The following is a 17,801-nucleotide window of genomic DNA, read 5'->3' as shown; positions in this document are numbered from 1 at the left end:
AGAACTCCTTAGTCCTGTGACTGGTACCTGGCTGCTCTTTTTTTTCATCTCTACTGCATTTGAGACAGAGCTCTGGTATAATGGAGGGAGCACCCTATGACGGGTTGGCGTCCTGGATATAAGGCCAGATAGTACTGGATTGCCTGGGCTAATAAAAACGTGGCAGTAGGGGAGAGTGAAGGACCATGTTCAGTAGAAATGGGTTTCTACTTTGCCCAATATTTTATGCTGGAGGGGTTGGTAGGATAAAAGATCGGTCTGGAAAATACTTGCTTCTGCATTTTTTGTATGTCTTTTATTTTTATTTTAGTTGTGGCTTGCTTGCATTTAGATTCACAATTTTTTTCTTTTTCATATTCACCCATTTTTATTTTCTGTTTTTTCATCTACAGCTTCTGAATGTTACATTGATGAAGACTCCATTTTAATTCCAATCATAGTTGGCGCTGCACTTTCAGGCTTAATTGTCATTATTGTGGTTGCATATCTAATTGGCAGAAGAAAAACCCATGTTGGATATCAGACCCTTTAATTGCCCCCTTTTACAGGCCTGATTTGCACTTTCGTGTTTTGAAGTAGGTGCAAGTTCTGAATTATAATCTGAAACATGCGTCTGTCTAGATCAGGCATGGGCAAACTTGGCCCTCCAGCTGTTAAGGAACTACAAGTCCCACAACGCATTTGCCTTTGAATCATGACTGTGGCTGTCAGACTCTTGCAATGCATTGTGGGACTTGTAGTTCCTTAACAGCTGGAGGGCAAAGTTTGCCCATGCCTGATCTAGAGCCATGCTTAGACCCCCACCTTCTGTGGAACTTCAGGTCTCGCCATCTTTCAATAAGTTTCTTCCTCAACTGAGTGTTGCAGTTTTCTTATTCTAAGTTATTGTTTAACGACATAAATGCTGCTGCTAAATTCTACAAAGTGAAGGGAACCTTTGTGTACTTTAGACCATGTTGTTCAGTCTTGCATCTACTTTATCATTCCACAAGTTTTAAGGATTGGAGTGCACCCTCGTACCCATGTCTGTTGAAGGGCATTGAAACCACTCCGATTTTCAGTTTTATTGCATTAAGATACTGCATGATTTTTTTTTTTTTTTTTTTTTTTTTTTTTGGGTGTGTGATATGCATGTTGAAACTGCCACCTTGACAGGGCTATTCAGATCCCAGGTGCCTGTTGGACAGTACTTATACCAAAGTAGCATTTTATAAATTCCTAGGTTTCATTTATTTTACACTAGCAGCAGTCAGGCTAAAGGCACTGATTACACGACCAAGGCTTCTACCTGTCAGTAGCATGCCTGATCCTCTGAAATACAGCCGAGCCGGTATAAAGTAAATGGCAATAGAAGCCAACATACAAAATGACCCAGCTGTCCAGGATAATGTGGAGCTAGGGTTTGGTGGTCTGCATGCATTTCTCTTTGGTAATATGTTCACCAGTGCTTGCCTTTGGCTTGCTCTAACTTCATAGCTTCTCTTGTAGGATAGGCACTCATGGCACTCTTGTAGGATAGGACTGCTGCTTGTTCAACCAGCTGGATCTGGAAACAATCTGCCATCTGCCAGTGAGGGGTAGAGCTGGTCCATGAGATGGAAAAAAAAAACCTCACTTGCATGCAAGTTATATGGGGCTTGAAAGTGGGCATTGTAATTCAGAGGTGCATTTGACTGGTTCACGTCCAAGTTGAATTCAATTAACATTACATTTGCAAGCCATTGGCCATCTCTAGTCCATAACTTAAAACAGATCTCCAAAGTAAAGTAAAAATTGGAAGGGAAGGGGGTGACCTCTCTGTAGAATCAAGACTGTGCTGGAACCTAGGCAGCCAGGCCCAAATGAAACTGAACAAGGTGAGAATGGTCTGTAGAAATGTCTCAAAACATCCAAAATTTAGGACCTGTTCCAGTACAAAAAGCATAAGACTAGTCTTGTGCTTCTTGTACTGTAACATGTCCTGAATACATTTTTGGATTTTTTTAGACATTTGTGCGGACCATTCTCACCTGCTAAAGTAAAAATCCAGCAGGCTACCTGTAAAGTTAGTTAATTGCGCTGCCTTGTCTTGAAGACCCCCACATCACATGACTTCGAGCACATGGCCCAACCTCCCCTCTCTCCCCAGAGGAAAATGCCATGATATTCACTCCCGGAAGAGGGGAGGCAGGGCCATGTGCTAGAAGTCGGGTGATGTGGAACTAGGCAGCACAGGTAACTATAACTTTCTTTTACAGGTAGCATGCTAGATTTTTTTTTTTTTCCTTTAAGCTGGAGATCCGCTTTAACATTTTTCAGAGGGTCTTGTATCAATCACTTTAAGTTACAGCAAATGAGCCTGCTGTATGTTAAATTAATTTTGTGTTAGCCTATCAGTATTTGTCCTGTGTTAACTGGAATATATTCTATTTTGCCCCCCTTTATCATTTGTATAACCATTTTTCATCTCCTTTACTGTCCCTACTTTTATACTACTGTAAAAAATAACTAATCTTTGATCAGTCAAGTGTAGGTAAAAAGTTATGCTTTAAAAATTTAAAGGAAACCTGACCGAAGAGGAATTTGGAAGCTTCCATCTTGATATTGAAGAGGGGGCCTATTTCTGGTGGTTATGCTTATTTTTGGGCATCAGTGGTTTGAATCTCATGCCTGTAGCAAGCAATGCATCCCCTGGATTCGGAGCAGGGCTTCTTGTTATAGGCCAGTAATTCAGAGGGGGAGACTTTTGTACACAGGCCATTTGGTGATCACTGATGTTTTACATTGTAATGCAGTCTGCTTCATCCCCCTCCCTGCTGCCCATTTTTCCGCACTGCAGAAATGGTGCCTCATGTCACTTTTTAAAGAGACTCCGAGGAGTGTCTAAATTTAAAAGAATACTTACCTGGGGCCTCTTTCAGCTCACCGTAGGCAGCGAGGTCCTGCAGCGTCCTCCTGGCTTGTCTCCTTCAGTCTCTGTACTATATGGATACAGTAATGCTCCAGCTGAATCTATTAGTGTATGAACCAAGCTTTGTTCCTATATTGAGGCTTCCTCTCATTTAGATGAACTTGGCATATTTCCTGTTATGCACATTCTTTTCATAGTAACTCATGTTGTATACTCCCCAGTATCTGAACCAGAAAAGAGTCTACAAATAGGCCAACAGCTGTACCTCCCCCCAGCCCACCTTCACATCACTGACTGCTGAATATGTTGTGAGCTGCTGGCTGTGCAGTCTAGATGGGCTTGGGCTGTTATATCTACTCCTACAGGAAGATTTCTCCAGAGCCTGCAGACATGGCAGCAATATCGGGTGCATTATTCCAGGCATTGCTGCCACTGCTGCAGGTACCTGCACAAAGGAGTACTTAATATTTTAACCACATCGTCCATTTTTGAATGACATGGACAACGCTTGACTTGTTAAAACTTGGTTACATGAGCATAGAATATGAAGCACTAATGTATTTTGCAGTTGGGTTTTATGACTTCCTCTTGTGCGTTTTTTTTGTCTAAACATCTGAGTGTTTTGTATTTTTAAATTGGTCATTAAATTGATGAATATAATTCTAACTATTAATAAAATGAGTGGAAACAATTGTTTATACCTGTTCATTTGCTTTATTTGAAGTTTTGGATTTTGTAGAAGGTGTAGGATTTTTTTTTTTTTCCTTTCAGTAACTGGAGGGAAATCTGCAGTTTGGGTACAGATGGAAATAAACCTATCTACATAGCTACGTTTACATTGTGGTGTGGCATAACTGCTGCATTGTAACGCCACTTGCCACGCTGCAATGCACCACCTATGTGGTGTTCAGTGTGGCGAGTGCATTGTGGTGTAACAGCATGTGGCATCGTAATGCAATGAGCTACTGCAAAATGTGCATGTAATATTGAACTATACTCTTCATTGCCTGTATGCTTAACTGTATGCGACGCAACACACTGATATGCAATGCCACTTTCTAGTTGCGTCCCTGCTGTCACGGGACCCAACACCCACTGAGCCTAACCTGTGAGCCTAGCCTTATGGCTTTTGTACCCATTGGAGAGATTCTTGTTGTTTTTTCACTGGTGAGCTTTCCTTAAAGGGGAACTGAAGGGGTATATGGAGGCTGCCATATTTATTTCCTTTTAATCAATACCAGTTGCCTGGCAGCCCTGCTGGTCGATTTTCTCTGCAGCAGTATCTGAATAACACCAGAAACAAGCACGCAGCTAGTCTTGTCAGATATGACTTTAAAGTCAAACACCTGATCTGCTGCATGCTTATTCAGGGGCTATGGCTAATAGTATTAGAGGCAGAGGATCAGCAGGGCTGCCAGGCAACTGGTATTGCTTAAAAAGAAATAAACATGGCAGCCTCCATATACCTCTCTTCAGTTCCCCTTTAAAGGACAACTGAAGCTAGAGGGATATGGAGGCTGTCATATTTATTTCCTTTTAATCAATACCAGTAGCAGGGCGCTGATCCTGTTTTTAATACTTTCAGCCATGAACCCAGACCAAGCATAGGCACATCAGGTGTTTCTGGCAATATTGTCAGAACTGACCAGATTAGCTGCATGCTTGTTTCTGGTGGTGTTCACACTACTGCAGCCAAATGGCTCAGCTGCAAGGCAACTGGTTTTGTTTAAAAGGAAATGGATATGGCAGCCTGCCTATTCTCACTTCAGTTGTCCTTTTACCTGACTATTTAGAATGCAAGTATGGAGCACACTGCAGCAATTGGCTAAAGGTTCTGTTTTGCACAGCCGCAGATCCACCGGAGCATCATTGCTTATGTTTCTGGTCCTACCCTAATCCACTGAATCTTTACTGACCCTCTGCCTAACCCAACCTGAAACCCTTGGGAATAATAGTTTTGAAGTCTAGGTGATGAGATGCAGGGAGTAAAGGGACATTTCCACAGTATGAAGTTTGGCAACTGTAAACTTTTCTAACAAGATTCAGAGAATGTCAGCAACCTTTCCTTTCATTGACCTGGTTCCACAACTGGTATTGAGGAATATTTGCTCCCCATCTTTAGTCCACTTGCCTGGCTCTCCTGCTGATGTGTGTTTTCAGTACGCCAGCAGCTTTGTGATAACCAGGAGTATGGCTATGTACTACCTTTTTGTATCCCATCTTCACTATCCTGATGCCTAAACTATGCAATCCTTTAATGAACATTAAATTACTTGCCTCTTTCCTATCCCTGTCAACTTTCTTTATCTTCTGCTCTTAAAGTGAATTTAGACTCACTTCAGATTCTCTTTAACATTCAGTCATGTTAAGAACTATAACCCCTTCTAAACCACCGCTATCCCGTAGCAAAACCAGGGGTTTATTACCCCCAAATCCCCTCTCCTAACTCCGGGGAGTGCTTCCTGATGAGGCAGAGCTAATGGCTGTAGCTCTGCCTCTTGGCACGTCAATCCCCGTTGATCGCGTGGCGATTGACTTGCATGGATGCAGAGCTGAAGCTCATAGCTCTTCCTCCATGAGCAGCAAGACCAAGAAAGTTGTGGGTTTTGCAGGGGGGATTTGGGGTATAAACCTCTTGTTTTGCTACAGGATAGCGGCGGTTTATAAAGTGTTATAGTTCTTAACATGACTGAAGCGAGTCTAAATTCACTTTAACATTCAGTCTCTTTAAGGTGCCCATACTTCTTCTAGCTGTGTATGGACAAATCAACCAAAAGTCTCTCTGCTGTCCATACCCTGCTAGTCGATTCCCGATTGATTTCAGCATGAAATGCCCCCCCCCCCCCCAAAAAAAAAAATTAATACGAAGGTGCTCATGCATTAAAATCTCACATGTTCCAGCTGCTCCTTGCCGATTTACGTCCCACGTGGCTGCCACGTTTTGCATGTGACGCACATGTGACATCACACACGTACTAGCGCGCTACAAGTGGTAGTTGCGTAGGATGTGAAAGGGGAAGCAGGACACTCGCGGCAGCTGGAACATTAACTTTTTAATGCAGGTGGGTGGGGCACACTTTAACATTTGGGAGGACATCGGCTGGGGGCTCCTTCAGTTTCATTGCTCATCCTGATTTCTCACCTGATCAGCCACATCATTCTAAAATGTATTTTTTTTTTATTTATATTTTTTTAACTTTTAACTGATTTCAATCTGAGAGTGGTCAAATTGTCAATCGGGCATTCTTGTTGCTGCACTGATTTTGCCCAATTCAATAAAATTATTTAACAATGGTTGATCGGGCTGCAAAATCCCTAGATATATGGCCACCTTTAAAGTGTATTGCCTGGGGAAATCCACTGTAACGTAAGGAGTTTTGTAGTGAATTTTTTTTTTCCTAGTGCAGGCAGGTATCAATTCAGTACACTTGTGGTTCAAGAGCTGATTTATACAGCTATATAAGAGCTGATGCTATACAAGAGCTGATTTATACTATTAACCACTTTACCCCCGCCCGTACGAATTTCTCCGTCCCTTTTTCCATCCTTTAACCCCCAGGGACGGAGAAATCCGTACTTTCCGCGTTCCTGACGCTGTCCGCGCTCCTGCTCGTAAACGCGCCGCCCGCCCGGAGATCAATGAACGGGAAAATCCATTCCCGTTCGTTGATCTAAGCCCCACAATGATCCGCTGCTCTCCTATGGGCAGCGCGATCATTGTGAGAAAAAACTCAAGTGTCCAGCCTCCTTATACTTCCTCCAAGCTTCCGGAAGGAAGCTTGGAGGTTGCATTAAAACAAAAAGTTACTGTGGCCAAATAGTAAACTACACCCTACACATTTTTCACATACAAATGATTTTTACACAAAAAATTAACTCATTACCTCCCACACTCCCCCCCCCCCCCCCTTTTTTTTTTTTTTTTTGTAATTAAAAAAAAATTAAAAAAATTACAATTAAAAAAAAAATACAGAAATAGTTACCTTAGGGACTGAACCTTTTAAATATTTATGTCAAGAGGGTATAACACTGTTACTTTATAAACTATGGGCTTGTAATTGGGGATGGATGCAAAACTGAAAAAAATGCACCTTTATTTCCAAATAAAATATTGGCGCCAAACATTGTGATAGGGACATAATTTAAATGGTTTTATAACCGGGACAAAAGGGCAAATTTCATGGGTTTTAATTACAGTAGCATGCATTATTTAAAAACTATAATGGCCGAAAACTGAAAAATTTTTCCCCACATTTTTCCTATTTTCCCATTAAAACACATTTAGAAAAAAATTATTCTTGGCATAATGTCCCACCTAAAGAAAGCCTAATTGGTGGCGGAAAAAAACCAAGATATAGTTCATTTCTTTGCGATAAGTAATGATAAAGTTATAGGCTAATGAATGGAAGGAGCGCTGAAAGGTGAAAATTGCTCTAAGTGCTCAGGGGGTAAAACCCCTCAGTGGTGAAGTGGTTAAAGGAACACTATCAAATCATGTGTTTAAAAATGACAGTGTACAAATGTCTAAGTAGCTGTGTTAACCTTTTCCTACTTTTTCATGTTGAATATCAGAGGCAAAAGCTTGTGTGGAGGATTTGGCTCTATTGAGACAAATCATTCGCAAAGGGGTGTCTGCTTCAATGCACAGCCAGTGTTTTGTTTTGCATATCAGACTACAGAGTTTTTTTCTGAAATAAAAAGTTCAAAAAGCTGTGGTGTCATGGACCATTACAAATGTTTATAACAAGTTACATTTCCTATTCTTTCTTCAGACACTTAAGTCAGACACAGGACTTTTTTCTCACACACATGGTTAATAGATGCACTGTGAGGGAAGTCCCCCTCCCCTCATGACTCACTCTGCCATCAGATTAGAGCAGACTGCCCTCAGTTTAGAGTGAAATGAATTTGATACCATAAACAAGAGATAAGCAAGTTCCTTTGTTAGTCTGTACCCTGTCTTCCACTAGTTTTCGGAGAATCTGACTAGGGAATTTTTGCGTGTACTTAATTACTTGGCCACTGGGAGATTTTGGTGCAGGGGAAAGCCGATAAACGACTTACTCTGTTTCTGCACATGTCCCAGCAGCGTTAATTACTATTCCCGCTCCTTTATCTGGTCATTTGCCTGCATAGCTGAAACTTGCCCCTGTTCTCTACACTTGTGGTTTGGAAACTCTATCCTACAACCGTATCCACTTTCCAAGGCTGACAGACATCCTGTCATTTGAAATAACTGATCTATAAATAGTGCTTAATTTTATAAATCAAAACCAATGACCATGAGCAAGGATGTATAGGAATTTGACAGATGACAAATGGAAGAATATTCTCTGGATAAATTACTTATTGGGCTTAATCAGAAGAAAACACTTGGGTAAGACTTACAACAGGAGAAGAACACAAGAAAATACCACCTACTTACTCCAAACATGGAGGTGAAAGTTCAGACACAACGGCACACTCAGAATCTTGAAGTTAAGCATTATAGCAGAGTGGGTCATTTAATTGTGACCACTTAATAGGCAGGTGGGGACCATAACCAGCTTTTACGGTCTTTCTGGGGATCCCAGTTATGGTTGCACTCTAATACTAGCAACATTAAAGGGCACCTGAAGTGACAGGGATATTGGAGGCTGGCATATCTATTTCTTTTTAAACCATACCAGTTGCCTGGCAGTCCTGCTGATCTTACTGGCTTCAGTAGTGTCTGAATCATACACCTGAAACAAGCATAGGGCAATTTTTTTCCCCAAACACTTTCATTCCAGCACAGGAGACTTGGGCGCAGCAGTGAGTAACTTCAGCGCCGTCAGAAGCCTGAGCTGAAGTTACTTCTAAAACACCATAATTCGGACTCCAGCAATTACTGGAAGCCATTTATTTAATTCCCTACCATCCATGGCGGCTTGGAGGGGAATAGTATTTAATATGGCCGGGTCTTGTGCAGCAAGGATCAGCCATATACCCTCTGTATCCTGCGCCGATTCCTCTCGTACGCAATTTTTTTCAAGCATCTAATTTGCATACTTGTTCAGGGTCTATAGGTAAAAGTATTAGAGGCAGAGGATCAGCAACACAGCCAGGCAATGTGCATTGTTTAAAAGGAAATATGGCAGTTTCCATATCCCTTTCACTTCAGTTGTGCTTTTTAAGAGTAAGGCTCAACACACACCATACAATCTTGGTTGTTCAATCTTACCACTTTCATGTAGTATAAGAGCTTAACCAATCAATCATTCAAGGTATTTTCAATCTGTTGGCCCTTATACTACATAGATTTGGTAAATCTGTACAACCATGATTGTATGGTGTGTTGAGCTTAAGACTAGAGCAGCCTTTCTCAACCTTTCTACCCTGGAGGAACCCTGCAATTAACTTTTGGATCTCAAGGAACCCCTGCATTTATTTTGCAGGAGGCATGGTCTTTAAAAGTGTGTGTGGTTGTTTATTTCACAACCCCCTATTACACTGCCACTCATTATACCATCTCCTGATGCCCCAAATTAGTGTTTCTTGTTACAGTACTACCTATTATACGGTGCTCTATTATACTTCCCCCACGATGGGGGAAAATGCCAAGGAACCCCTGCAGAGTGCTCAAGGAACCCTGGGGTTCCAGAGAACCCTGGTTGAGAAAGCCTGGACTAGAGTGTGCACCATACTTCCTATGAGAAGACTGCAATGGGGTGGTCCACAGAAGATTTGGTTTTCCTCCTGCAGAGAAGCTGTTATGGCCCTGGCTCTTACCATAAGGCATTTATATTTCTGCTGAATATTTGAAATGAGTCGGTATGTAAAGAGTATGTCTTAGCTGCTGGTGGAATAGGTTCTTCAGTGTAGATATCATTTTCTTTTTGGTTTTATAAATGTGATTATTTTGCCTGCCAGGAGACCTCTACTTTACCTGTAATGGCTCTGCGTGTTTTAGCTAAGCAACGGTGTTTTATTACATATAATGGGTGCAAAGCATGCTGGAGCAAAAGTAGAAAAATTGAGCAGTGCATATTACAGCTGGAACCGGATTGGGAGCGCTACATGGCTGCAGTGCCTTGGCTCCAGTTTTTGTTTTTGCATCCACTTCGATAAATAAAGCTGAGTATCTCTAAAGGTTTTACCATTCTATTACAATATATAATAATATAATCAGCTTCTGTTTATTATGCCTGATTAAATATCCCAAATAGATTGATCAATGAATTGCAAAGTCATTGTAAATTTGTTTGCAATATGGATGCAGCTTCAGCTTAGTCCAGTCTAATGCAGTTATTGGGATTGATGTGTTTTTTTTCACTCTGCATAGAAATTGCATTTTTTTTTAGTGAATGTAAATTCTGTTGCATTTTAGGGTGCATACTCACATTTTGATTGGCCAGTTAAAATTGGATGTGTACACACTCTAATTGATCATATCTATTTACCTTGCACAACTGGCCTGTACTAGTTAATAATCCAATTTTACAATGAAATTTGATTTTTAACCCTGTCCCCAAGTAATGTTAGACCATAGCAAGGGTTGGTAAAAGGTAAGTAAAACGTGCAGCTGTAATAATGTGAAGTCACCTGCAATAAAAACTTTCTTTAGAGCAGACCCAAACCAAACACTTTTTTTTTTTTTTTTATTTAAAATATTTAGTTGCACCACTCTTGACACATACAAAGATACAGCAGTTCAAGCCTATGTGCATTTCAGTGCATACTTTTCACCCTTTTCAGAACTAGGGTTATACAGGTGGCAGCCCTTAGCAATTCCTCTTGCCGGACACCAGTGTGCCGGATTCTGTCCTGGCAATATGAAAGGGAGGGAGGGGTTCCTCCAATAAATGTAAAATATTTTGTCGTCATGCAGCAGAAGAAAGGCTGCTATTATAATTTAGAAAATATTTTACTTCTGAAATTTTTTATTTTTAATTTGGGTCCACTTTGAGGGCTGGAACCTACTAGAGTGATTTTTATGGTGCAAATTCCACAGAAGCGATTAGTAAAATTGCAAACGCAGGACATGCAGCATTTTGTTAGCATTGGTGCTTCAATGTAAAGTATGTAATCGCTCATAGAAACCTGCATGGAGAAATTTTGCTAGCGTTTTGATATAACTGCACACTAACAAAATTAAAATTAATAGAAAGGACCAATAAGAATTTAAAACGCTAATAGCTACACAACTGCTGGCAAATTGATACACTTTTTAAAATCGCTCCCTAAAACGCTCATGGAATCGCTTACAAACTGCTCATACAAAACGCTAGCGATTGCGATTAGCAATAGCGTTTTGTAGTGGGTTCCAGGCTCAGGGCCCTTTTTGCACAAGCAGTTAATGGGCAATGAAGAGACTTGAGCTCTCACAACTGCTTGATGCTGCCTGGCAACTGCTCGCTGAGCGCACAGTTCAGCTGCCTGGAAAAGGGCTTGAAAGGAGTTCTGTTTTAAATTTTTTTTAAAAAAGTTGCTTTTTGTTAGCACGGTTAGGCTCCCTGCACACTACATGCGTTTCCAATTTCAGTTTTTAATCTCTTTTTACGGGTGACTCTGGTTTCCGATTTTTTTTTTTTTAATCGGTACTGCAACAAGGTTTTCTAGCACCCAAGGCTGAGACACCAAAATGCACCCCTCCATCCCTCCCACTCCAGCTGTCACACACTGATTCTTATTAGACTAAGAAGCGTCCCAGAGGCCCCCCCCCCTTCTCTGCTGCAAACACAATAGGGGAATGATGGCTTAGTGAGTTGAGTAGCCCCCCCCCCCCCCCCCCACACACTACACCTTGAGGCTTGAGCCTCTCCTACCTCTGGCCCGGCTCTGCTTAGTGACAATTCTTTGCCTGATGCAGTGTGGATACTGTGCTGCCCTTCAGGATAGAGAGGTGTTTTGTTGCTATGGGGGGGGGGGGGGGGGGGGGGAGGGTGGCGCAAAGGGATGACAAATAATAATGTACAACAGCAGTTTCCTGCAGCCAGGAGGGGCATGGGAAATGAAAACCATGCGATCGGGGATGCTCTGTCTTGCCATACCCTTAGGCAATTAGATTAAGAAAAAAATAGTGGGTTCATTTTAATGTGTACATAGTTTTATGGCTGTCTAATTTTACATTATATTTTGTTTTAACATAGGAAAAATTGAGAACATAAAGGCAAATATTTTACAAAGCAAAGTGTTCTTTGTGATTTATGAATGACTGGTGACAGTATTGTCACTTTAGCCTGATTATTAAATCAACATTTGTGTGCTCCTTTTACTACAGTTTAAAGAGAACCCGAGGTGTGTTTAAAGAATGTTATCTGCATACAGAGGCTGGATCTGCCTATACAGCCCAGCCTCTGTTGGTATCCCAAACCCCCTAATGTCCCCCTGCACTCTGCAATCCCTCATAAATCACAGCAGTGCTGTGAGGTCGTGTTTACATCTGTAGTGTCAGTCTCAGCTGCTCCCCCCGCCTCCTGCATAGCTCCGGTCCCTGCCCCCATCCCTTCCCTCCAATCAGCAGGGAGGGAAGAGATGCAGGCGGGGACTGGAGTTCTGCAGGAGGCGGGGAGAGCAGCAGACTGACACTATAGAGATAAACACAGCCAGCTCTGACAAGCTGTTTGTCAGCAGCGTGGCTGTGATTTATGAGAGATTGCAGAGTGCAGGGGGACATTATGGGGGTTTGGGATAGCAACAGAGGCTGGGCTGTATAGGCAGATCCAGCCTCTGTATGCAGATCACATTCTTCAAACCCACCTCGGGTTCTCTTTAAAAGCTGTCATGCGCTGAAGAATTTAAAGATGCTTACTGTAATGCTTAAGATTTACTTTTTCCGTCTGTTTAAAAAAAAAAAATTGATTTTTAGTTTCCTTTTTGTTTTGTTTTTCTCTTTTCTTTTTTTTTCACTGTATAGCGGAAGATTGCTTTGCAGATCAGAATTTCACAGTACCAATAGTCGTTGGAGCTGTACTGGGAGCCCTTGTAATCCTAGTTATGGTGGCTTACTTCATTGGCCGCAGAAATCGGCATTCAGCAGGATATGAACATTTTTAATTTAAGTGTAATTTTGGAGATGAGACAGTATTTAGCAAAATGCTGTCAATGAGCAACATCTGTACCTACACTATAAATGGCCAGAGCATTGGCCAATAAGGAAATCAAACTTTATGCTGATAAAATTGCAGTGCACAATTTAACAAATGCCATTTTAATTTAAAATTTGTATCTGAATAGCTGAACACCTGTATACCGTATATACTCGCATATAAGCCGACCCGCATATAAGCCGACCCCCCAACTTTTACCTGAAAAAACAGGGGAAAATGATTGACCCCCATATAAGCCGGGGGTAGGAAATGCTGGCCGCCTTATTCCCCTAGTGTGTCCCAGTATAGCTAGTAAAGTGCCCAGTATGGGTAGGTAGTGCCCCAGTATAGCTAGTATAGCATATATATATATATATATATATATATATATATATATATATATATATATATATATATATATATATTTATATTATAATATAATATATATATATATATATATATATATATATATATATATATATATATATATATATATATATATATATATATATATATATATATATATATATATATATATATATATATATATATATATATATATATATATATATATATATATATATATATATAGCTAGTATAGTATGGGCAGCACGGTGGCGTAGTGGTTAGCTCTCTCGCCTTGCAGTGCTGGGTCCCTGGTTCGAATCCCAGCCAGGGCACTATCTGCAAAGAGTTTGTATGTTCTCTCCGTGTCTGCGTGGGTTTCCTCCGGGCACTCCGGTTTCCTCCCACATTCCAAAAACATACGGATAAGTTAATTGGCTCCCCCTAAAAAAATTGGCCCTAGACTACAGTACTTACACTACATAATATAGACATATGACAATGGTAGGGATTAGATTGTGAGCTCCTTTGAGGGACAGTTAGTGACAATATATATACACTGTACAGCGCTGCGTAATATGTCGGCGCTATATAAATACTAAATAATAATAATAATAATAATAATAGTGCCCAGTATAGCTAGTATAGTGCTCAGTATAGCTAGTATAGTGCTCAGTATAGCTAGTATAGTGCTCAGTATAGCTAGTATAGTGCCCCAGTTTAGCTAGTATAGTGCCCCAGTTTAGCTAGTATAGTGCTCAGTATAGCTAATATAGTGCTCAGTATAGCTAGTATAGTGCCCCAGTTTAGCTAGTATAGTGCCCCAGTTTAGCTAGTATAGTGCTCAGTATAGCTAGTATAGTGCTCAGTATAGCTAGTATAGTGCTCAGTATAGCTAATATAGTGCTCAGTATAGCTAATATAGTGCTCAGTATAGCTAGTATAGTGCTCAGTATAGCTAGTATAGTGCTCAGTATAGCTAGTATAGTGCTCAGTATAGCTAGTATAGTGCTCAGTATAGCTAGTGTAGTGCTCAGTATAGCTAGTGTAGTGCTCAGTATAGCTAGTGTAGTGCTCAGTATAGCTAGTATAGTGCCCTGCCCCGCACTGCCCCACACGCTCCCTCCCTCCCTCCGCGGCCGCTGCTGCTGCTGCTGCTATTACCTGATTCAGCGGCCGCTTCCTAATCCGGGTTCCCCTCTTCATCCTGCGGACTCCGTAAGTGTATCACAGCAGCGCGCCCGGCGCTGCTGCTGTGACGATGCAGGGGCCAGGAAAGAGCGGTTTCCCTGGTAACGGCGATGCGCCGTTACCAGGGGAACCGCTCTTTCCTGCCCCCTGCATCGTCACAGCAGCAGCGCCGGGCGCGCTGCTGTGATACACTTACGGAGTCCGCAGGATGAAGAGGGGAACCCGGATTAGGAAGCGGCCGCTGAAGCAGGTAATAGCAGCAGCAGCAGCGGCCGCGGAGGGAGGGGGCGAGCAAGCGGGCGGGCGGGGGGCGCAGACCACCACCCACGACTCGCATACAAGCCGACCCCCCAACTTTTGGCCCCCTTTTTGGGGGTCAAAAATTCGGCTTGTATGCGAGTATATACGGTACTTGAATTATGTAACATAAGGCACTTGTAGTTTTCATAGTGTTTAATTTTTAAATAATTGCTAAAATTAATAAAAAGGAGTTTATTATTGTGCATAATTTCTCATAGAAGCATTTTTAAGTTTGTAAATTGAATGTAAGAAGGTTCGTTGATGGTCTTCACTCATTGGGGAAGCACACCAAACAGTCAGTCTTGGATCAAGGAGCGATCCAGAAGTCCAGGAGTATCCAACCAGCCCAACCAGATTAGATCAAATTTATGAGACCCTCTATGAACATAAATTAGTTTTTCCATTTTAAGGCACACATTTATCTGTTTAACCCAGGCATCTGGGAGTGGGGGATTGGAATTCTTCCAGGATCTTAAAATAAGTAATTTGGCCTGAAATAGGAGTCTGTGAACCATCTCTTGAGTATGCTCTGGTATTGAAAGATCTGTAAGCAACACTAAGGCCTGGAACCCACTGTAAACCGCAAACGCAAAACGCAACCGCTAGCGTTTTGTCTGAGCGGTTTGCAAGCGGATTCATTCGTTTTTGGTCGCGTTTTGCAACATTGTATTTTTTTCCCCAGCGGGTGCCTAGCATTTTGCGTTTTGCGTTTTTATCCTGATTGGTCCTGTGAATTATTTTTCATTTTGTTAGTGTGCTGAACCGCAAAACGCTAGCAAAACCGCTCAGTTTAGGTTTTGCTGAGCGTTTCTGCTAGCGTTTCAATACTTTACATTGAAGCGCTAACGCTCCCAAAATGCTGCAGGTCCTGCGTTTGTGTTTCTGGGAAACGCAAACGCTCCTGTGGAAGTTGCCCCATCCATTAACATTAGCCCAGCGTTTTGGCAAACTGCTATCGTATCGCAGTGCTGCCAAAACGCTGCCAAAAGCGCTCCTGTGGGTTCCAGCCCTAATACATAAAATTGAACCGTTCTAGGAATTTTTTGTTTTACAACAGTATCAATAGTATCCAATACTGTGCCCCAATATCTATGTAGCTTTGGACAATGCCAAAGCATATGTAATAGATCTCCATGATCTCTACGACACCTGGGGTGGTTCCATATATTACTTGAGCCTTGCGTCGCATATAGTCAGTGAAAAGAGCGCTTAATGCTTGCATTTTACAGTAACACTGCATTAGGATATTGCATGCCATTATATTGCAAATATTTTCTTGCTCCTTATGTGCAGTATTTCAGGGGTTCTTTGTATATGTTACGGCCAGAACCCGAAGTCTAGCCACTTCGGGTTCTGGCCAGTCAAAACTAGAAGTGGCGGTTACACTGCGGCTATTCCCCAAAATTAAGATTCCTGGCGGCTCCGTATTCTGTTACGGCTCTGGCTCCTTCCCTTGCCCGTCTTCTATTGACATCTGTCAGCCGGGGACACGCGCAATGCACACAGAGCCATTCATCGCAGAGCGGATGCTGGCAGAAGTATACCTGCCGCATTCTGCTCTGCTTACCTGCCACAACGAACGAGTAGCTGAGCTGTAGTAGCTGCCCCGGGGCGCAGTGTACTGAGGATTAGTCACAGGCCGCGCACTGCGGAACTAATTATTTAAAGGAGGCGGGAGCCCTTCCGTGCAGATCCCAGCCAGCACTCCGGTCTCCGGTAAAAGAATTGAGGCAAATAATTGATTCATTTTGGGGCTGCAGTGGGGCGGCCACTTTTAGTTTGTCAATTGGAGGTAGGCAAGGGGAGGAGTCGGAACCGTAAAAGAATAACTGAGCCGCCACAAATCCTTTAATTTTGGGTACTGGCTGCAGTGTGATGGCCACTACTAGTTTTGATCAGCCAGAACACGAAGTGGCCAGACTTCGGGGTCTGGCCGTAACATATACACAACCAATTCCACATTGCCCCACAGCATCTTGATGGGCTTTACATTTGGACCTTCACTTGATCAGTTCAGAATGCTCCATTTCTTTCTTCTACCTGTTCCTTGATGGATATATGGGAAATTTTAGGGTCGTCTGAAATGTCCGTTTGTTTGAGCATCTGTCCTGATATGTTGCAAAAGTATTCGGCCCCCTTGAACTTTTCCACATTTTGTCATATTACTGCCACAAACTGAATCAGTTTAATTGGAATTCTATGTGAAAGACCAATACAAAGTGGTGTACACGTGAGAAGTGGAATGGAAATCATACATGATTGCAGTTATTTAAAAAAAAAAAAAATGTTTGTAAAGTGGGGTGTGCATAATTATTCAGCCCCTGAGTCAATACTTTGTAGAACCACCTTTTACTGCAATTACAGCTGCTAGTCTTTTAGGGTATGTCTCTACCAGCTTTGCACATCTAGAGACTGAAATCCTTGCCCATTCTTCTTTGTAAAACCGCTCCAGCAGAGTCAGATTAGATGGACAGTGTTTGTGAACAGCAGTTTTTAGCTCTTGCCACAGATTCTCTATTGGATTTAGATCTGGGCTTTGACTGGGCCATTCCAACACATGGATATGTTTTTGTTTTAAAACATTCCATTGTTGCCCCTGGCTTTATGTTTAGGGTCGTCGTCCTGCTGGAAGGTGAACCTCCACCCCAGTCTCAAGTCTTTTGCAGACTCCAAGAGGTTTTCTTCCAAGATTGCCCTGTATTTGGCTCCATCCATCTTCCCATCAACTCCGACCAGCTTCCCTGTCCCTGCTGAAGAGAACCACCCCCAGAGCATGATGCTGCCACCACCATATTTGGCAGTGGGTATGTTGTGTTCAGAGTGATGTGCAGTGTTAGTTTTCCGCCACACATAGCGTTTTGCAATTTGGCCAAAAAGTTCCATTTTGGTCTCCTCTGACCAGAGCACATTCTTCCACATGTTTGCTGTGTCCCCCACATGGCTTGTGGCAAACTGGACTTCTTATGCTTTTCTGTTTAACAATGGCTTTCTTCTTGCCACTCTTCCATAAAGGCCAACTTTGTGCA

The 17,801-nt window shown here is 42.1% G+C and overlaps 1 protein-coding gene across 3 annotated transcripts in view; it reads left to right on the top strand.

Moving 5' to 3' along the window:
* LAMP2 (lysosomal associated membrane protein 2) overlaps positions 1-17,801 on the top strand; it is a 71,432-nt gene that overhangs the window by 45,322 nt on the left and 8,309 nt on the right. Inside the window, exon 9 of one of the 3 annotated variants that reach the window (XM_068251197.1) lies at positions 12,768-13,295. The exons of 1 other annotated variant lie outside the window; for it this stretch is intronic. In XM_068251197.1, the coding sequence (XP_068107298.1) occupies positions 12,768-12,907 (140 nt within the window). In that variant the 3' untranslated portion in view covers positions 12,908-13,295. Of the gene's footprint in view, positions 1-392; positions 3,587-12,767; positions 13,296-17,801 lie in introns of those variants that run through there. One more of the 3 variants, XM_068251198.1, reaches the window with a different exon arrangement.

The sequence above is a fragment of the Hyperolius riggenbachi genome, chromosome 8 (assembly GCF_040937935.1).
Source record: "Hyperolius riggenbachi isolate aHypRig1 chromosome 8, aHypRig1.pri, whole genome shotgun sequence".
Lineage (NCBI taxonomy): Eukaryota > Metazoa > Chordata > Amphibia > Anura > Hyperoliidae > Hyperolius > Hyperolius riggenbachi.
Note: the sequence above shows the minus strand (reverse complement) of the source record. Positions and strands in the feature narration are given on the sequence as shown.